The sequence below is a fragment of the Podarcis filfolensis genome (assembly GCF_964270895.1).
Source record: "Podarcis filfolensis genome assembly, chromosome: 17".
Classification (NCBI taxonomy): Eukaryota; Metazoa; Chordata; class Lepidosauria; order Squamata; family Lacertidae; genus Podarcis; species Podarcis filfolensis.
Genome location: NC_139621.1, coordinates 31,887,724 through 31,905,244, shown reverse-complemented (window position 1 = coordinate 31,905,244; position 17,521 = coordinate 31,887,724). Strand labels below are relative to the sequence as shown.

The window sequence follows — 17,521 nt, the reverse complement described above, 5'->3', positions numbered from 1 at the left end:
GATGAGAGTGTGGTGGTGTTCTTTCACTGTCTTCTATTTTCATGTAATTAATAAATGGTTGGCCAGCCAGGTGTCGTAAAAGGAAAGGGATTTGACTTGCCTTTAGCAGCTATAACTTGATGAGTAAATTTTTCTGCTAATGCAATTGACCAGACTCTTGCATACCATGTGTCCGAAGTAAGGAAACTTAACAAATACTAAACATCAACATAAATCAAACAAAACTGATTGTCTTACTTGCTTTGCGTTTTGTTTTTAAATCTCGGAGTATAGCAATTATTGTTTGTACCAAATTATTTAACCATAACCTCTTCATCATATTGACAGCTGCCATCAACTTTTTTCTCTCTCCTCTCTGCTCTTTGGTCCCCCAGCTTTATTCGCTACCCAATAGACTAGTTTTGCAGCCCCATGAGCCATCTTATTGCATTTATTTATGGCTCTGGAAAAGGACACATCCAGATGTTTTGGACTACAGTTTTCACCAGCCAGCCCAGCCACAGAGAAAAAAATGTTTACAAATCCTGCATTAATTCCTGACTTTGTCAATGAGATCACCCCTCTCATAATTCTGTGCTGGGTGAGCACACTGTGCTGTAAACCGTAGAAGCATGTCAAGGAGCCCATGTGCTGTGCTAGAGTATTGGACTGGAAAGAGATAGAGGTGAATTTGAATCCCTGCTCAGCAATGAAGATAACTCGGGATAGGACTTTTAGTGAGGTTGTCCCTGCTCTGTGGAACAGCATTCCTGTCAAGATATGACAGACACCCACTTTCTGCACTTTCTGGAAATAACTGAAGACATTTTGGTTCCAGTAAGCTGTCTCAGCTGGATTAATAGGTCTCTTCCATGGAAGTCTACTAAGCATTGTTTTAAAATTGACCTGCTGTTATTTTCTGTACTGTTTTTAAACTGATCTTTAGCTGTTTTATTGCATTTTGTGCATTGCCTAGAGACGTATGTGCAGAAGGCAATAACAAATTAATAATCCTAACGTAGGGAGACGCTGAGCAAGTTAGATGCCCGCAGCTGAATTTACCCCATTGTGTTGTTAAGATAACCTTAGTACGCATTCCCTTCTCTGTCCTCTATGAGGGATAGTCTGATCCCTATGCATTTAACTATGTCACCTTGCTCTCATTTAAAAAAAATAAAAATGAAATATTTCTTGGTTTACAAAAGTATTGCAATGTCTCTTTTTTCAAGTGACATTTTCTAAAGATCAGTTTCATACAACCTTGCTCTCATTTTCATATGGGACCGCCTCTCCCGGTATGCCCCACGGAGAGCCTCAAGGTCCATAAATAGCAACACCCTAGTGGTCCCAGGCCCTAAGGAAGTTAGATTAGCTTCAACCAGAGCCAGGGCCTTTTCAACACTGGCTCCGGCCTGGTGGAATGCTCTGTCTCATGAGACCAGGGCCTTGCGGGATCTGATTTCTTTCCGCAGGGCCTGTAAGACAGAGTTGTTCTGCCTGGCCTTTGGCTTGCAGCCAATTTGATTCCCTCCCCCTCTTTCTTTTTCCTTTTTCCTTTCTCCTCCTGTGATGAGGCTGCATTTTAATATTTTAATGTTTCAATATTTTAATGTTGTATTTTAATCTTGTTTTTAAGTTGTATTCATTCAACTTGTTTTTATTATTGCTTGTTAGCCGCCCTGAGCCCGGCCTTGGCTGGGGAGGGCGGGGTATAAATAAAAAATATTATTATTATTAATGCATTGTGGACTATGTCTTGCTGGACTCCCTACTGCAGCACCCTACCTTCAGCCTGAGGTCTCATTCCCTTCAAGGAAATGGCCTGGGAGCCACATCTTAGTGGTGTCGGCGAAGCCAGAGGCAAAACCTGGTGAAATAATGAATGTGAATCTTACCTTTGCACAGTAAGCTAATTTCTGTACGCAACGACACACGCTCTGTCCTTCATCTAGGCAAGCAAGAGACATTATCAGAGTGCAGAGGCTGGGTGGGTGGGTGGGGGAAACAGCCTTCAGGTGGTCCTGTTCTGAAAACGTGTGCAAACAGTACAGGTGGCACATCTCAGCCCAGTATACGTGAAGAAGCGTCTCCACCCCCATTGTTATGTCCTGACGCTGAGGTCCAGCGCCGAGGGCCTTCTGGCGGTTCCCTCCCCGTGAGAAGGAAAACTACAGGAACCAGGCAGAGGGCCTTCTTGGTAGTGGTGCCCGCCCTGTGGAACGCCCTCCCATCAGATGTCAAAGACACCTGACATTTAGAAGACATCTGAAGGCAGCCCTGTTCAGGGAAGTTTTTAATGAGTGACATTTTAATGTATTTTTAATCTTTGTTGGAAGAGTGGCTGGGGAAACCCAGCCAGATGGGTGGGGTACAAATTGTTGTTGTTGTTGTCTTTTGAATAACCCTTAGAATCATAGAGTTGGAAGGGATCCCCAAGGATTATCTAACCCAACCCACTTCAATCTCAGCTAAAGCTTCCGTGACAGATGGGAAGTTTTTAATATTTAATGCTGTATTGTTTTAAACACTTGATTGGAAGCCGCCCAGAGTGGCTGGGGAAACTCAGCCAGATGGGCGGGATATAAATAATAAATTTATTATTATTGTTGTGTATTGAGTCAAAGGATTTTATATCTGTATTATTGTTGTCTGTATTTGCATTAGGGTAAAGTAACTGCCTTTTGGTTCCAGAGGGTACAGCTACTATTGGTTCATTTAAGCTGCTGTATTTGGATCCTCTGTCTTATTGGTTTCCTCCAAAAGGCAGGACTGTGATTGTCTGATATTGTTCCCTCCAAAATGTATCCTTTCTAGCTAGTTCCCTGTCCCTATAAATGTAGCTCTCCCCTCCTCAGTCTCAGTCTTGTTTGCTTTAATAAAGAAGTGTTACTACAGAACTGTCTCCAGCATATTATGTCAAGAGAGCTGAAATCACAAACCCCACGTCACAACAACTGGCGACGAAGGTGGGATCCGGAATGCTGAGGAGCGGTTAAACGCAGCCCTGCCTCAGAGTCCGGATTGTAGCTAAGAACAAGACTCACTGGCCGGCTGAGAAGACGACCCTGCCCACAGGACAATGGAGAGTCCAAGGGTATTGGAGCCCTTCCAGCCATCAGAGCCCCACACGTGGGAAGATTACGTCGAACGCTTTGAGTTCTTCGCAGTGGCTCAAGGGATCACCGATGCCAGCAAAAGAAGGGCCACATTCCTGAGCTACTGTGGGCCTGAGACCTTCAAGCTGGCCAAGGCATTGCTTGCTCCAGCGAAGCTAAGTGAGACACCTCTCAAAGATATTCTTGCCTGCCTGACAAGCCATTTGGCGCCTACTGAGACCAAGATGGCCCGGCGGTTGGAGTTTCATAAGAGGCAGCAGCGTGCTGGGGAGTCTGTATCTGCATTCCTAGCTGAACTGCGGAAGCTCGCTCAGCACTGCGACTTCCAAGATCTGGAAGAGACTCTCCTGGATCGGTTTATCGGTGGTCTGAGCAGCAAGAAAGCCAGAAGACGCATCGTGGCTAAAGAAGAGGTTACCCTTGCTTCAGCCTTGAAGGAGGCCACCGCCACGGAGAATTATGAAAGAGAGGAGCTTGATGCCAGTCGCAAGGCCCCTAAGATAGAAGTTGCGCATGCCATGGACGAGCTAGAGGCTACTCCGAGCCAAAGCCCAGTCCGTGGGGTCGAGTCAGTGCGTCAGGCCTGCACAGTGCACAAAGATCACCGAGGCAGGTGCCCTGGTTGTGGCGGAAACCATGAGCGGAAGAGTTGTCGTTTCCGGGATGCTATGTGCCGGACGTGCGGGAAGACAGGTCACATCGCCAGGGTCTGTAGATCGGCGGTGTTGGGAGCGACAGGAGCAACTAGACTGGAGCATCGCAGACCGTCCACGGCAAACCATGTTCTAAAGGACTGCCACTACGTAACGGAGATCAACGGGAGGGTCGTGCAGTTTCCAGCGCAAGGCAAGGCACACGTCAAGGTGAAGATTGAGGGTCAGCTGTGCGACATGGAGGTGGACTCCGGATCTGGATTCACTATCGTGTTGGACCAGACCGCGAGGACATTCTTCCCCAGGGGTAAGTTGCCCCCTCTGGAGCCCTTCCCGGCAACCTTGCAGTCATACTCAGCGGGCCGCATCCATGTCATGGGAATGTGTGCCGTGAGAGTACAGTTCCGGGACAAACAGGCGGTACTCAAACTGGTGATTGCGAAGGGCAGTCGCCCCAGTCTCCTGGGCACTGACTGGTTCCCCGCCCTGGGACTGAGTATATCAGGGCTTAATTCAATCCAAACCTGCCCTGAGATGAGCGAGGCATTATGCAAAGAATTTGCTGGTCTCTTTAATGGAAAACTGGGTTGTTATAAAGGGCCCCCAGTTGACTTCGAATTGGACCCTGGGGTGGCCCCAATCCGACTCAAACCAAGGCGAGTGCCATTTGCACTGCAACCCAAGATCGAAGCAGAGCTGGATAAATTGGTCAAGCAGGGAGTTCTCTCACCCGTGGACTCTGCTAAGTGGGAGACTCCAATCGTCACGCCCCTTAAAGCAAATGGGGAAGTCAGGATCTGTGCAGATTACAAACGTACTATCAATAAGGCACTCAGGGGAAACTCATACCCCATTCCAGTCGTATCACATCTGTTGGCTAAACTGGCTGGGGGCAAGGTGTTCGCCAAAATTGACCTGGCACAAGCTTACCAACAGCTGCCAGTAACCCCACAATCAGCGGAAGCACAGACTATTGTCACACATAAAGGGGCGTTCAGAGTTAACAGATTACAATTTGGAGTTTGTGTGGCCCCAGGGATTTTTCAAGGGCTTATGGAACGCCTGTTAAGAGGTCTGCCGGGGGTCTTGCCATTTTTTGATGACGTTTTGATTGCTGGAAAAGACCCACAGGAACTGGTTGCGCGTGTCCGTGCAGTGTTGCTCAAGTTCAAGGAGGTGGGGTTGCAACTGAAAAAGGAAAAATGCAGTTTTGGGGTGCCAACTGTGGATTTCTTGGGGTTTAAAATTGATGCATCAGGCATCCACCCCACAGATGCTAAGATTAAGGCCATCATCGAGGCACCACGACCACAGAACAAGACGCAGTTGCAGTCATTCCTGGGACTTATTAACTTTTATCATTCGTTCTTACCCCACAAAGCTTCGGTAGCTGAACCATTACATCGACTGTTGCAGAAAAAGAATGTGTGGCGATGGGGGCAGGGGCAGCAGAAGGCTTTTGACTCCTTGCGAGGAATGCTGAGTAGCAGGAGCGTCCTTGCTCATTACGATGAGTCGAAGCCGCTGGTCCTGGCATGTGATGCCTCTCAATACGGCCTGGGGGCGGTGCTGAGTCATAGGGAACCGGATGGGTCGGAAAAGCCCATCTCTTTCTATTCCCGTACGTTGTCACCCACGGAGCGCAACTATGCTCAAATTGACAAAGAGGCGCTTGCAATTGTGGCAGGAATCAAAAAGTTCCATGATTATGTGTATGGTCGCCATTTCTCCATTGAAACAGACCACAAACCACTGTTAGGGTTGTTCAACCCGAACAAACAAACACCACAAATTCTCTCCCCCAGAATGTTGCGTTGGTCTATATTCCTGAACGGGTTCCAGTACACCTTGACCCATGTGCCGGGGAAACGGTTGTGCCACGCTGATGCGCTGAGTCGATTGCCTCTTCCTGGCGGGAGCAATGTGGATCCTGCTCCAGCGGAGCACATAATGATGCTGGAAACACTTCCGGGGGCTCCTGTAACGGCTACTGATATAGCTGAGAAAACAAGGAAAGATGCTGTTCTCTCCCGTGTGCTCACTTGGGTGGGGAGGGGGTGGCCAGGTGGTCCGCATGAAGACAAATTCAGGCCTTATGCGACAAGGCAGCACGAGTTGTCCATGCATAAGGGTTGTCTCCTGTGGGGAGATAGGGTGATCATCCCAGCACCACTGAGAAACAGGGTTCTTGAGACGCTTCACATGGGACACCCGGGAATGGTCAGGATGAAGTCGCTAGCCCGATGTTATGTGTGGTGGCCTGGAATGGACCAGAACATAGAACAATGGGTACGAACATGCAAGGCATGCCAAGAGGTGCGGCCAGAAGTGGCCAGAGCACCAGTTCACTGGTGGGAGCAGTCCAGATCTCCCTGGAGCCGGCTGCACTTAGATTTTGCTGGGCCATTCCAGGGGAAGGTCTTTTTGGTTATCGTCGATGCATATTCCAAATGGTTAGAAGTGGCGATGGTCCCTAGCATGGCATCAGCTGCCGTAATCAAGGTGTTGAGGCAGCTGTTTGCAACCCACGGGTTACCTGAGACCATTGTATCAGATAATGGGGCAGCTTTTGTATCCCAAGAATTCAGGGCATTCTTGGCTGATAACTTCATAAGAGGGGTCACATCCGCGCCCTTTCACCCATCCTCCAATGGGCAGGCTGAGCGCATGGTAAGAACAGCCAAAGAATCCATTGCGCGCTTAATGGAGGGTAACTGGTCAGCTCGCATCGCGCGAATGTTATTTTTGCAGCATGCGACGCCGTGTACTGCGACGGGCAAGTCGCCAGCTGAGCTGCTCTTGGGTAGAAGACTGGTAACGGTGCTGGATTATGTCCACCCCGATAAAATGCCAAACCGTAATTCAAGAGAAACCCCCCAGGCTGAGGCTGACACAACAAGGTATCTCGCCCCTGAAGATCTGGTCTGGGTGAGGAACTATTCACGAGGTTCGCAGTGGGTGGCTGGTGTGGTCACCCGGACTAGTGGACCAGTGTCCTACTATGTGACCTTGGAAAATGGGCAAGTTTGGAAGAGACATATAGATCAGCTGAGGCGCCGGGCGCTCAGCAGGGAGGGGTCAGATAATTCATCCCTGGCTAACGACGCAGAGCTGCAAGACCAGAGTGAAAATGGCCCAGAGGTGCAGTCACCAGGGGCTTCAGCAAATGAACCAGGGTCTGCTAGTCCTCAGGAGGACGAGGTACAGGTAGGGGACCCTGCGATGTCTGGGACTCCATCTGTTCCTGACGAAACCCCTATAGCAACCCCCCTACCACAGGTAACATCCAATCCAGAACCGGCAACACCTGTTGTCAGGAGATCAAGTAGAAGTTGTAGGCTCCCACAGTACCTGAGAGATTACGTCTGCAGTGCTCACTAGGGGGGGAGGGGTGTTGTGTATTGAGTCAAAGGATTTTATATCTGTATTATTGTTGTCTGTATTTGCATTAGGGTAAAGTAACTGCCTTTTGGTTCCAGAGGGTACAGCTACTATTGGTTCATTTAAGCTGCTGTATTTGGATCCTCTGTCTTATTGGTTTCCTCCAAAAGGCAGGACTGTGATTGTCTGACATTGTTCCCTCCAAAATGTATCCTTTCTAGCTAGTTCCCTGTCCCTATAAATGTAGCTCTCCCCTCCTCAGTCTCAGTCTTGTTTGCTTTAATAAAGAAGTGTTACTACAGAACTGTCTCCAGCATATTATGTCAAGAGAGCTGAAATCACAAACCCCACGTCACAACAATTATTATTATTATTATTATTATTATTATTATTATTATTATTATTATTATCTGCTTTAAAACTTCCAAGGAATGAGAGTCTACAACCTCCCAAGGAAGATCGTTCCACGGTCAAACAGCTGTTACTGCCAGAAAGTTCTTCCTGATGTTTGTTTGGAATCTCCTTCCGTGTAACTTGAAGCCATTGGTTTGCGCTCTACCCTCCAGAGCAGGAGGAATCTTGCAAAAGAACTAATCCAAGTGGCTTCTTTCAGCTCTGGAGTCCACAAACACAGAAAGCCTAACTTCTGTGGAAGTCACTGGAAGAGGACCAAAAATGCCAGCCCCGACCCACCAGGTGGCACCCTGAAGCTACACACAGGGTGTAACTGACGGAAAAGACAGAGGGAGGATCCCAGGAAAAGGTAGCTACCTTTAAGGTGAGTTTATTTGTCTGCCAGATGGGAAGTCCTGGGACAGCCCCTTTCAAGCTAGTAAAGCAAGGGAGTTGATTGGGAGAGAACTGGTTTCACCACTCCTCTGCCTGAGTCTTTCATCATAACTCAGGGCCAGGCAGGCAGATTTTGCAATGCACGAGCCCCAGTCCGTCATCTGGCTCTAAGAGAGAGCCTCGTGCAAAGGGCACCACGCTGTTGCCCAGATGTGTAAGGCCTCTGGAGAAGGAACTAAGAGAGCTGCAGGCTGCCAGAGCTGAGGAGGAGTGCTGCAAAGGGTCAGAAGTGCTTCCACAGGGAATATGGATATGAGGAATACTGTGTCAAAGGCAGTTCTCTCCTTTGAGCTCCTTTTCCTGCACTGGGCTTCTCTTCCTCCTGAGGTGTCCAGTAAAGAAGGTAAGGGCGCTTTGGGAAAGATGGGCGTGGAGTTTTCGGTTAAACTGGACAAACTCCTTGGAAGGTACCAAGGAGGGGAAGCTTCGTTTTCCGGGCAAAAAACTGCAAAAAGAAAACTGCTGGAGCATTTTATAGGGAGACTTGGGTTAGGAACAGCTTATTAAAAAAAAAGTTGCAATGTGTGTTGAGTTCTGGCGGATGAGAAATTAGGAAAGAGCCTCCTAATGCATTTATTATTTTTAAATGTGCACCTAAGAATGTAAAGCATGAATGTGGTGGACCTGTGTTCTGTCCGTACAGGTGTGCTTAGTCCTGGGTTGGCTGTGGCACCAAGTGGCAAACTTGGAATTACTGCTGTGTTGTGTGTGAAACAGCCCTAGGTGGTAAAGAGATGCTTAAAAAGGCCTTGATTGGCAAGCTCACTTAACCATCTCTGCCCCTCGTGAGGCTGACTTTACTTACCTGGAAAGTAGCATTGAAGTGAAGAGTGGCATCCCCAATACGTGAAAAATCTCTTAAAATAACACATGCTTAGTCTTAAGCTCTAGTTTTTTTGCTTGAAAAAGAGGGTCTTTGTTTTTACTTAGCTTTCCAGGTTTTGGTGTTTTGTTTTGTTTTTTAAAAAAACCTTTCTTTTTTGAAAAATAAAAATATATTAGGAACAGTGAAATGCCCTGATAAGCGAGCTGTAGGCAAATGATACGACTCCAAGGACTTTATAGAGCCCATTACTTTAGAACCTTAGTGCTAACCTGAATCACACATATATTCCGCTTACACGGAGCAGACAGTCTGTAGCTTGTAATTTCTGTGCCTGGAGATGGTTCTTAGTACTATGCCTCTCCTACCCACCCTGACACAGTACCACAAAAAAATAAAAATTATAATCTGGCAGATTACATGCAAGACGTAAAAAGCAAACAAAGCAGTAGTTTTCTCTGAACTCATCCCTGTGCGGAGTAAATAATAAACAATGAGGAAGGTCGAGAATGTTCATGGACACTGCTGAAATTCAAAGTTCTCATTAAACAAGACAGAATGCTTAATGAAATAGACATTAAAAATAAATAAAATTTCTGCCTATTGCTGTCCCAAGGGTATATATCTATTGATTCCCAACCCCAGCCCTCAGCCAGTTGATTGAGCTTCTGTGGCATGGAGTCACTGAGAAGTTTCAATGATTTCCCCCTTCCTGTCTAACCAGCTGCCCTTGCTAAGCCTCCTAGCAAGCTACCATCTGGCATTCCACCAAGCTTTCCTGATTATTCCAACATAAAAAGGGGGAAATACATAATAATGTTTGAATAGCTAGCACTATATAAATCACATGACATTTTTGGAATTATTTATTTATTTGTTTTAAATATTTTTATTGGTTTTTAAATTACAAAATTATAAAACATACCACACAATTTATCACAAATACATTCATTATTGGACTTCCATCAGCACCTCTGATAATCCTCCGTCTTAAACGCTTTTTCTGCATTTCCTAACTTAATATTGCCTTTAGATCTCATAACATATCATCTCTCCTTCTCCATTTTTACAATATTTCTAATGTTACCCTCACAGAACTTCTTGCAAACCTACAATCGTTGTCTGATCATCACATATACTTTTGAAATAATCCGCAAATTTACTCCAGTCTTCGGTAAATTTCTGGTCGCACCGGTTTCGGATCCTTCCCGTTAGTTTGTCGAGTTCCGCATAATCCATTAACTTCATCCTCCATTCTTCCATCGTTGGTAATTCTTCTTGCTTCCATTTTTGGGCCTTTTTGGAATTTGTTAAAATTTATTTTTATCATTAAAAATTTACATTCAAACAGTTTGTGTAATCATTTTGTGATATTCTCTGAATCTCTTGACTTTCCCCCATCGCCTACATGGGTCCTTAAAACAGAGTTTAAAACTACATATCAGTATGTTGTCCATAATTTTCATTTTTCCAAATTATCTGTAATCTTCGTTACTTTACAAGTGTATCTTAGAGTTCAGCTAGGGTTTTAATTTGATTACAATGGTCTCCTAGGTAAGTTATAAATTTTCCCCATTTTTTTAATGTCCTTGTCTTCTTGATTCCTGAGTCTCCCTGTTAGTTTTGCCGTTTCGGCATAGTCTAGCATTTTGGCTTGCCATTCTTCCCTTGTTAGGATTGACACTTCTTTCCATCTTTGGGCTAATAACATCCGTGCAGCAGTTGTCGCATACATAAAAAGTCTTTTCTGATCTTTTGGAATCTCGGTACCTAGAATTCCTAGTAAAAACGCTTCTGGTTTTTTGACAAAAGTTATTTTAAACAATTTTTTTTAAAGTTCATTATATACCATTTCCCAGAAGGATTTTGTTATCTTACATGTCTACCACATGTACCCTCCTTTTCTTTACACTTCCAGTAGATATTTGAACTTGTCTTGTACACTTTAGATAATTTAGTAGGAGTCAAATACCACCGGTACATCATTTTCATATAGTTTTCTTTAAGCGTACAAAAATCACATGACCTTTTTATCCACACATTACCCCATATAATTTCTACTTGAAGTTTTGAAGTTGTAAGAAAAGGAAAATTTGGCACAGGGAAAATGAGAAAGACAGGAGGAGGAGATGATACCAGAAGAAAAGCATTATGCCGCATCAATGCTCTGATGCTTGCTGTACACCTATCCTGACTGAGACCATAGCAGGTTTGATGATGGTACTGTGAATTCTTTCCTAGGGATACATCCCTGCCAATCAACTCTTTACTTCACTTGTCACAGCTATAGTTCCCAGGACATTTAAACCAACTTAAGACTATGGTGTGATGTAAATATGGCCCAGAGGTGATTAGTGCGAAGGGAAGGGAAGTCTTGGTAATAATTGACATTGTTAGTCAAAATGACTGCGATTAAAATCACTCAATCAGAATATTTTAGTTTCACCAGTTTGTCAGCAGACCAAGCAAGTTTACATCATCGTGTCTGTGGCTGACAACATATTATATCGGAACGATCTCTAAACCTGAATTACGGAAATATGGCATAACCAATGGGTGAAATTACTGGGTTAGAATGACATTAGCAAATGGGGAATTTATAAAGTGATAAATATATTTGCTCTGCACACTGCAGGTGCAGAGTTCACAAAACTCATGAGAACTTCGAAGCTGAACGTATATAAGTGCTCTTCAAATATTGATTTCAGTATTTCAACATCTCATGAAAACCCTGACGGCCTTTGTGCCCTTCCTCTTTGGCCTCTAGCTCTGTTTGGCTGGCACCTTCTCCTTATCTAACGCAGTGATACTGATGAAGTTTTCGAATAATGGGCTCCTTATATGAATTGCTTAGTAGTTGTTTTTATTATAAGATGGGTGCCCTTATCCAAAACCCTTAATCTGCTTTTAAGGTAAAGGGACCCTTGACCGTTAGGTCCAGTTGCGGACGACTCTGGGGTTGCAGTGCTCATCTCGCTTTATTGGCTGAGGGAGCCTGCGTACAGCTTCCGGGTCATGTGGCCAGCATGACTAAGCCGCTTCTGGTGAACCAGAGCAGCACACGGAAACACCGTTTACCTTCCCGCTAGAGCGGTACCTATTTATCTACTTGCACTTTGACGTGCTTTCGAACTGCTAGGTTGGCAGGAGCAGGGACCGAGCAATGGAGCTCACCCTGTCACGGGGATTCGAACTGCCGATCTTCTGATCGGCAAGTCCTAGGCTCTGTGGTTTAACCCACAGCGCCACCCGCGTCCCGATAATCTGCTTTTAACTAGTATCAAAATGTATTTGGAGCCGATGTTCTGCATTTCCATGGGCAAGTTGCATCAAACCAAGCTGTCAAGGTTCGTAGCTGTCCAGAACCTGATTACTTTAACCCGCTTACTTGATCCCACTTTACATGTTACACACATGAAGGGAGAAAAGAAGGAATGACCATAAATGAGCACATTATTACATCACCCTATGCCTCTGGTTCCCTCTTCTTCAAGAAAACTTACTCTGAAGATTCTGCCCAGCATTTTCTTGGAGAAGGAGAAGTGCGAAAGAAGTCTTTTAAATTGAATTTAATCTCCTGTGGGAATGAAATGATAGGTCTAATTAGTGAATAGCTTGCAGGTCTAGCGAGAAGGACCTCCCTTCACTACATATCCTATTGTTACCGTGCTGGCTGCAGTTGACAAGCATTGCTATGCTTTGTAACCCTTCATTTCCGTATAACTTTATGCCAAATACATTTTACTTCTCTCTCTCTCTCTCTCTCTCTCTCTCTCTCTCTCTCTCTCTCTCTCTCTCTGCAACACCCAGTGGCGTAGCGTGGGGGGTGCAGGGGGGGCCGGCCACACCGGGCGCAACATCTGGGGGGGCGCTCGCACTCGCAGCTCTCTGCCCCTACCTGGGTTAGGGGGCGCAAATTACTTGCCTTGCCCCGGGTGCTGACAACCCACGCTACGCCACTGGCAACACCCCCCCCGGATTGATTTAGATTGAGGGTACCAGTGAATAGCACCCAGAAAAGGAACTCTATGTCAGACATGGGGGTTTGCTTGAGTCGGACTCACTGAAGCATTTTTTTGAGTGGGTGATTTATTGAGTTGTATTCTGCCCACTTCTGGCAACGCACTATACATTCAAAGCAGTGCCGTGCCATTTTAAACAATCACAGCTTTCTCCCCCAAAAAATCCCAGGAACTGTAGTTTGTTAAGAGTGCTGAGACCCTTATTCCCTTCACAGAGAAACCATTTTCAGAGTTCCCTGGGAAGAGGGAGTTACGGTTAAATCAATATAAGAACTCTCAGCACCCTTAAAAATGCATTTTCCATAATTCTTGTCAGGAAACCATCACTGTTTAAAGTGGTATGATACTGATTTGAATGCATAGTGCAGAAGGGGGGGCAATGTCTCCTACCCTCTCAATTCCAGCAAATATATTACGAACCCCTCTTGTGAGCTGTGCACAGCTTGCGGCATTAGTGTGGCAAGATTTTATTTCATTTCTTCTTGAAATATTTCTTGAAAATGTGAAATAGGTCACATTTTGGAGCAGAGCTTTCACAGGGCAGCTTACCTAAAACAACCACAAATTCCAATCACACATTTCAATTAAAAAACAACAGCAGCCATTTTAAAGCAGTCTAAAGTGACACCTGGGCCAGCAGGACAACGTTCGAGACCAGATCTGGACAATCCAGAATTTTGTTGTATTAGTGGATGTCATAGGAGATGGCTGGGGAAGCTATCAAATCCCGCTGTTTTAATTAGTGCCGATACCTCTCCCCCCAGTTTCTCAAACCTTTTCCTCCTCAGCAAAAGGGTTCCCATTTTTCTCTCACATTCTCAGGGTGTTTTAGAATTTCTTTAAAATATGAGTGGTTGTGGGGTTTTGAGCTTATTTTATCATCATGAGATGGCCAAGGGTGGTACGTGTGCTACCCGTTCCTGTAAACATCTACCCAGCAATTTTCAGCCTCCCCAGCTGACCATGATATTAAAAAGGCCTCATGATGTTTTCCCCTGGGCTTTAACTGACACATAGGCACCTGGGAAGGCTGCAAAGTGCCAGCTGAGAGGATTTCTAGAATGAAAGAAAGGACACTGAGAAACCAAAACACACTCTGGCCACCTCAAAAGTAAGATAAGTGCAAGAAAAACCCTACCATGAGAGTTTCACCCCTTCAATTTTTTCTCTCTCCTTTGAAAAGTTTCTAATGTCTTTTCCATCTCATTAATTGATGGAGAATGTTTGTTTGTTTTAACCCGCAGAAGAAATTTTCAGCACGGCAGCTTAAATTATTAAGCACCGAGTTGAAAATGAGTCACTGTGGCCTTAATGGTCATTCTAGCCTCTTATTAGTCTGCAGCACAATACAGAAATCCATTTGAGATGTGTCAGAATGAAGAAAGTGGAACAAACTGTGGGTAATGTAGCAAGAAAAACAACTTGCTCTTCTTGGGCATTTCAAAGCGGGTTTCTTGTGTGTTCTTCTTCCGTACCTGCAGAAGAATTCCTTCCCCTACTCCATGCAAACTTATGAAAGACAAAGATCCTTTAGACATAGACCTCCCCTCTACCCAACATGGATAAATAAACATTATGGGCAGTACAGATCAGATCCTCAGCATATGCCAAAATGCAAGCAGTCATCCAGGGAGAAGAGTAGCAAGGAAAGGGCCTGCTCAGATCCACTCACCCTAGTCATTGCCTACTCAGAGGCCTGTAGGCCCTGCTGAGCATCCGTGTCAGGGCAATAGGCAATATCGGGCAGAATTGGAAGGTTCAATTTTCAGGTCCTGGTATCTCCAGTTACAAGGATCTCCAGCAGCAGGGCTGGGCCTGAGGCAGCTCATTTGGTAAAGCCTGAGCCTCTTAATCTCAGGGGTGTGGTTTGAGCCCCATGTTGAGCAAAATATTCCTGCATTATAGGGGGGTTAGACTGGATGACCCTGATGGTGCCCATGATGCTATTATCTTGTAGTCTGCAAACATGGAGAACCACCGTCAGTAAGAGTTGTTAAGGAGACTTCCTGTAGTTAAGAAGCAGAGTCTAAATGTTTTATATGAGCAAAAATCTATTCCCGCTGTCCCTACTTTGCTTCACTTTTTGTTCCTGGCCATAGTAAAACACTCCCTTGTGTTGCCCTTCGGAAGCGCAGCTTTAAAACGGAGTTTCCCTATCTTCTGGTTTCCGGGACCACCTCTCGGTTGGCTGGCTGAAATCGGTGGTAGTTCTAATCAGACGTGGTTGGGAGTCTGGTAAATATTTTGCAGTGGTTTGCACAGATAAACAGTCTGGTAAGACTTCAAGTTGAAAGGATAAAGAATACTTAAGGTTTATTACTCACAGCAAACAAGGCCATGCTAAGCACCTGTTTTGCACGTGGCCAAGATGGAGCCAATACGTTAGCATTACAACCGCATGCTAACTCATTCTGTCGCTAACCTGGACTAACTTGGCGAAGGAGGAAGGAAGTAGAAGCCTGAACAGAAGTAATCTGCTTTACCAAAAAGTACTTCCTAGAAAAGAGTGTGTGAGGCAAGAACAGATTGCCTTTTTGGCCTATAAACACTGCCCTCTCTGCCCAGTTCATGTAACTAATTGCTAGCATTGTTGCTCTACTCCAAGCAAAAGTATCTGGAGGGCACCAGGTTGGGGAAACCGGCTGTAGAAGTTAAATCTCAGAGTGCAGGGTGGATGCATCTTCACCGTAGTGCACATGCACACTGAATGCAAGCTCATTAACATTGAAGCACCTCATAGGCAGAAGCTCTTTTCACACACTTCAGGTGGCGACATTCAGATTAAACTGTTTGTTGTTGTTGTTTAGTCGTTTAGTCATGTCCGACTCTTCATGACCTATGAACCAGAGCACGCCAGGCACTCCTGTCTTCCACTGCTTCCCACAGCTTGGTCAAAATCACGCTGGTAGCTTCAAGAACACTGTCCAACCATCTCGTCCTCTGTCGTCCCCTTCTCCTTGTGCCCTCCATCTTTCCCAACATCAGGGTCTTTTCCAGGGAGTCTTCTCTTCTCATGAGCTGGCCAAAGTATTGGAGCCTCAGCTTCATGATCTGTCCTTCCAGTGAGTACTCAGGGCTGATTTCCTTAAGAATGGAGAGGTTTGATCTTCTTGCAGTCCATGGGACTCTCAAGAGTCTCCTCCAGCACCATAATTCAAAAGCATCAATTCTTCGGCGATCAGCCTTCTTTATGGTCCAGCTCTCACTTCTATACATCACTACTGGGAAAACCATAGCTTTAACTATACTAGTATCATATTATAGGACAATGGTGTTTTAAATCAGTGATGGGTGGGCTATTGCAAAGCAGCTGAGAAGAGCCTTTAAGCGATGTTTAACACTTGGAGGCCTCCAGTAGTGATCCTTGCTGTGATAGCACTGGTGCTAAAAGTGCACAAGAGTGTTCCACTTCTTATCTGTTAGATGTTACTACTGTGTGGGTCAGTGATGCTCCAAACTTAAAAGAGCACTTTATTATCACCCTAGGTCTTCATTAGAGGAGTAGATAAGGATTCTTCAGACCCCACAGGTTACTTCATTGGGGATTTTCTCTCATGCGCTTACTACATGCTCTGATTTACAGACTTCACTGATTTGTGGAGATAGTGAAAGCAGGGCTTGGGTGGTAATAAGAAAAAGCACAATGTCATCACAGTAACACAGATGTGTGCATGTAATGCTTTTTTAATTAATAACAACATTTATATACAGGCAGTGACCATTTTAGGCATGATTGCGCATGTGTGCATCACACCAAACCCGGAAGTGACCCAAGAACGTCACAGAAAGTGATGGTGGTTGAACAGGCTTTTTCAATGGTGTTTCAAATATAGGCGATTTCATTTAAACACACAGGGCCTTGGAACATGTTGTTGTTTAGTCATTTAGTCGTGTCCGCCTCTTCGTGACCCCATGGACCAGAGCACGCCAGGCACTCCTGTCTTCCACTGCCTCCCGCAGTTTGGTCAAACTCAGGCTGGTAGCTTTGAGAACACTGTCCAGCCGTCTCGTCCTCTGTCGTCCCCTTCTCCTTGTGCCCTCCATCTTTCCCAACATCCGTGTCTTTTCCAGGGAGTCTTCTCTTCTCATGAGGTGGCCAAAGTCTTGGAGCCTCAGCTTCACGATCTGTCCTTCCAGTGAGCACTCGGGGCTGATTTCCTTCAGAATGGACCTTGGAACATAGCCCCCATGTAAATTGGGAGTTGCCTGTATTCTTTTTATCTCTGCGAATTGCCCTGAGGGCCATTTGGCTGAAAAGCAGTATAGAAATATGTAAGATAAAAAAAGTGAATGTGATCGTGCCATAAATAACAAAAGTATTGTAGCCCTTTAAAGACAAACAAATTTATTGTGGGATAAGCTTTCATGGACTAGTCACTAGAGGAGATGTGATCAGATTCACGACACGTTACTAATTGGTAGATACACACAGGAAAAAGGAGAGAGATTAAAGGAGAAGGAGAAAGGAGTGAAAGCACAATTCAAGATATTAAAAGATCAGGAGTAAATAATGGGCTGATGCACACAAAAGGGCTTAAAAGGAGTTAAAGAATCAACAGAATGAAATTTGAAGGAGGAGTTGGGAAAGAGAAGCAAGAACTAGGAAGCGACAAAAAAACAACAACCTCTCACAACCAAGGCAGGGAGAGAGGAGAAGGAAGATGAGCTGTAGGGAACGAGGGATGAGGTTTACAGAAT

General features: G+C 45.2%; 1 protein-coding gene and 1 long non-coding RNA gene across 3 annotated transcripts in view; one reads left to right on the top strand and one right to left on the bottom strand.

The window, feature by feature from the left end:
- The first annotated feature begins 7,848 nt into the window (after positions 1-7,848).
- Positions 7,849-17,521, top strand: part of EPHA1 (EPH receptor A1) — a 79,837-nt gene continuing 70,164 nt past the window's right edge. Inside the window, exon 1 of one of the 2 annotated variants that reach the window (XM_083593031.1) lies at positions 7,849-7,907. Coding sequence is in view for 1 of the 2 variants with exons in the window: in XM_083593030.1 (XP_083449156.1) it covers positions 8,225-8,321 (97 nt within the window). In the remaining variant the exon portion in view is untranslated. Of the gene's footprint in view, positions 7,908-7,960; positions 8,322-17,521 lie in introns of those variants that run through there. The other variant, XM_083593030.1, reaches the window with a different exon arrangement.
- LOC310753069 lies at positions 8,328-15,628 on the bottom strand. Its single transcript, XR_014543147.1, has 3 exons — positions 14,496-15,628; positions 12,305-12,378; positions 8,328-10,571 (listed from the first exon to the last, which is right to left on the bottom strand). It is a non-coding gene; the product is annotated as an uncharacterized lncRNA (long non-coding RNA).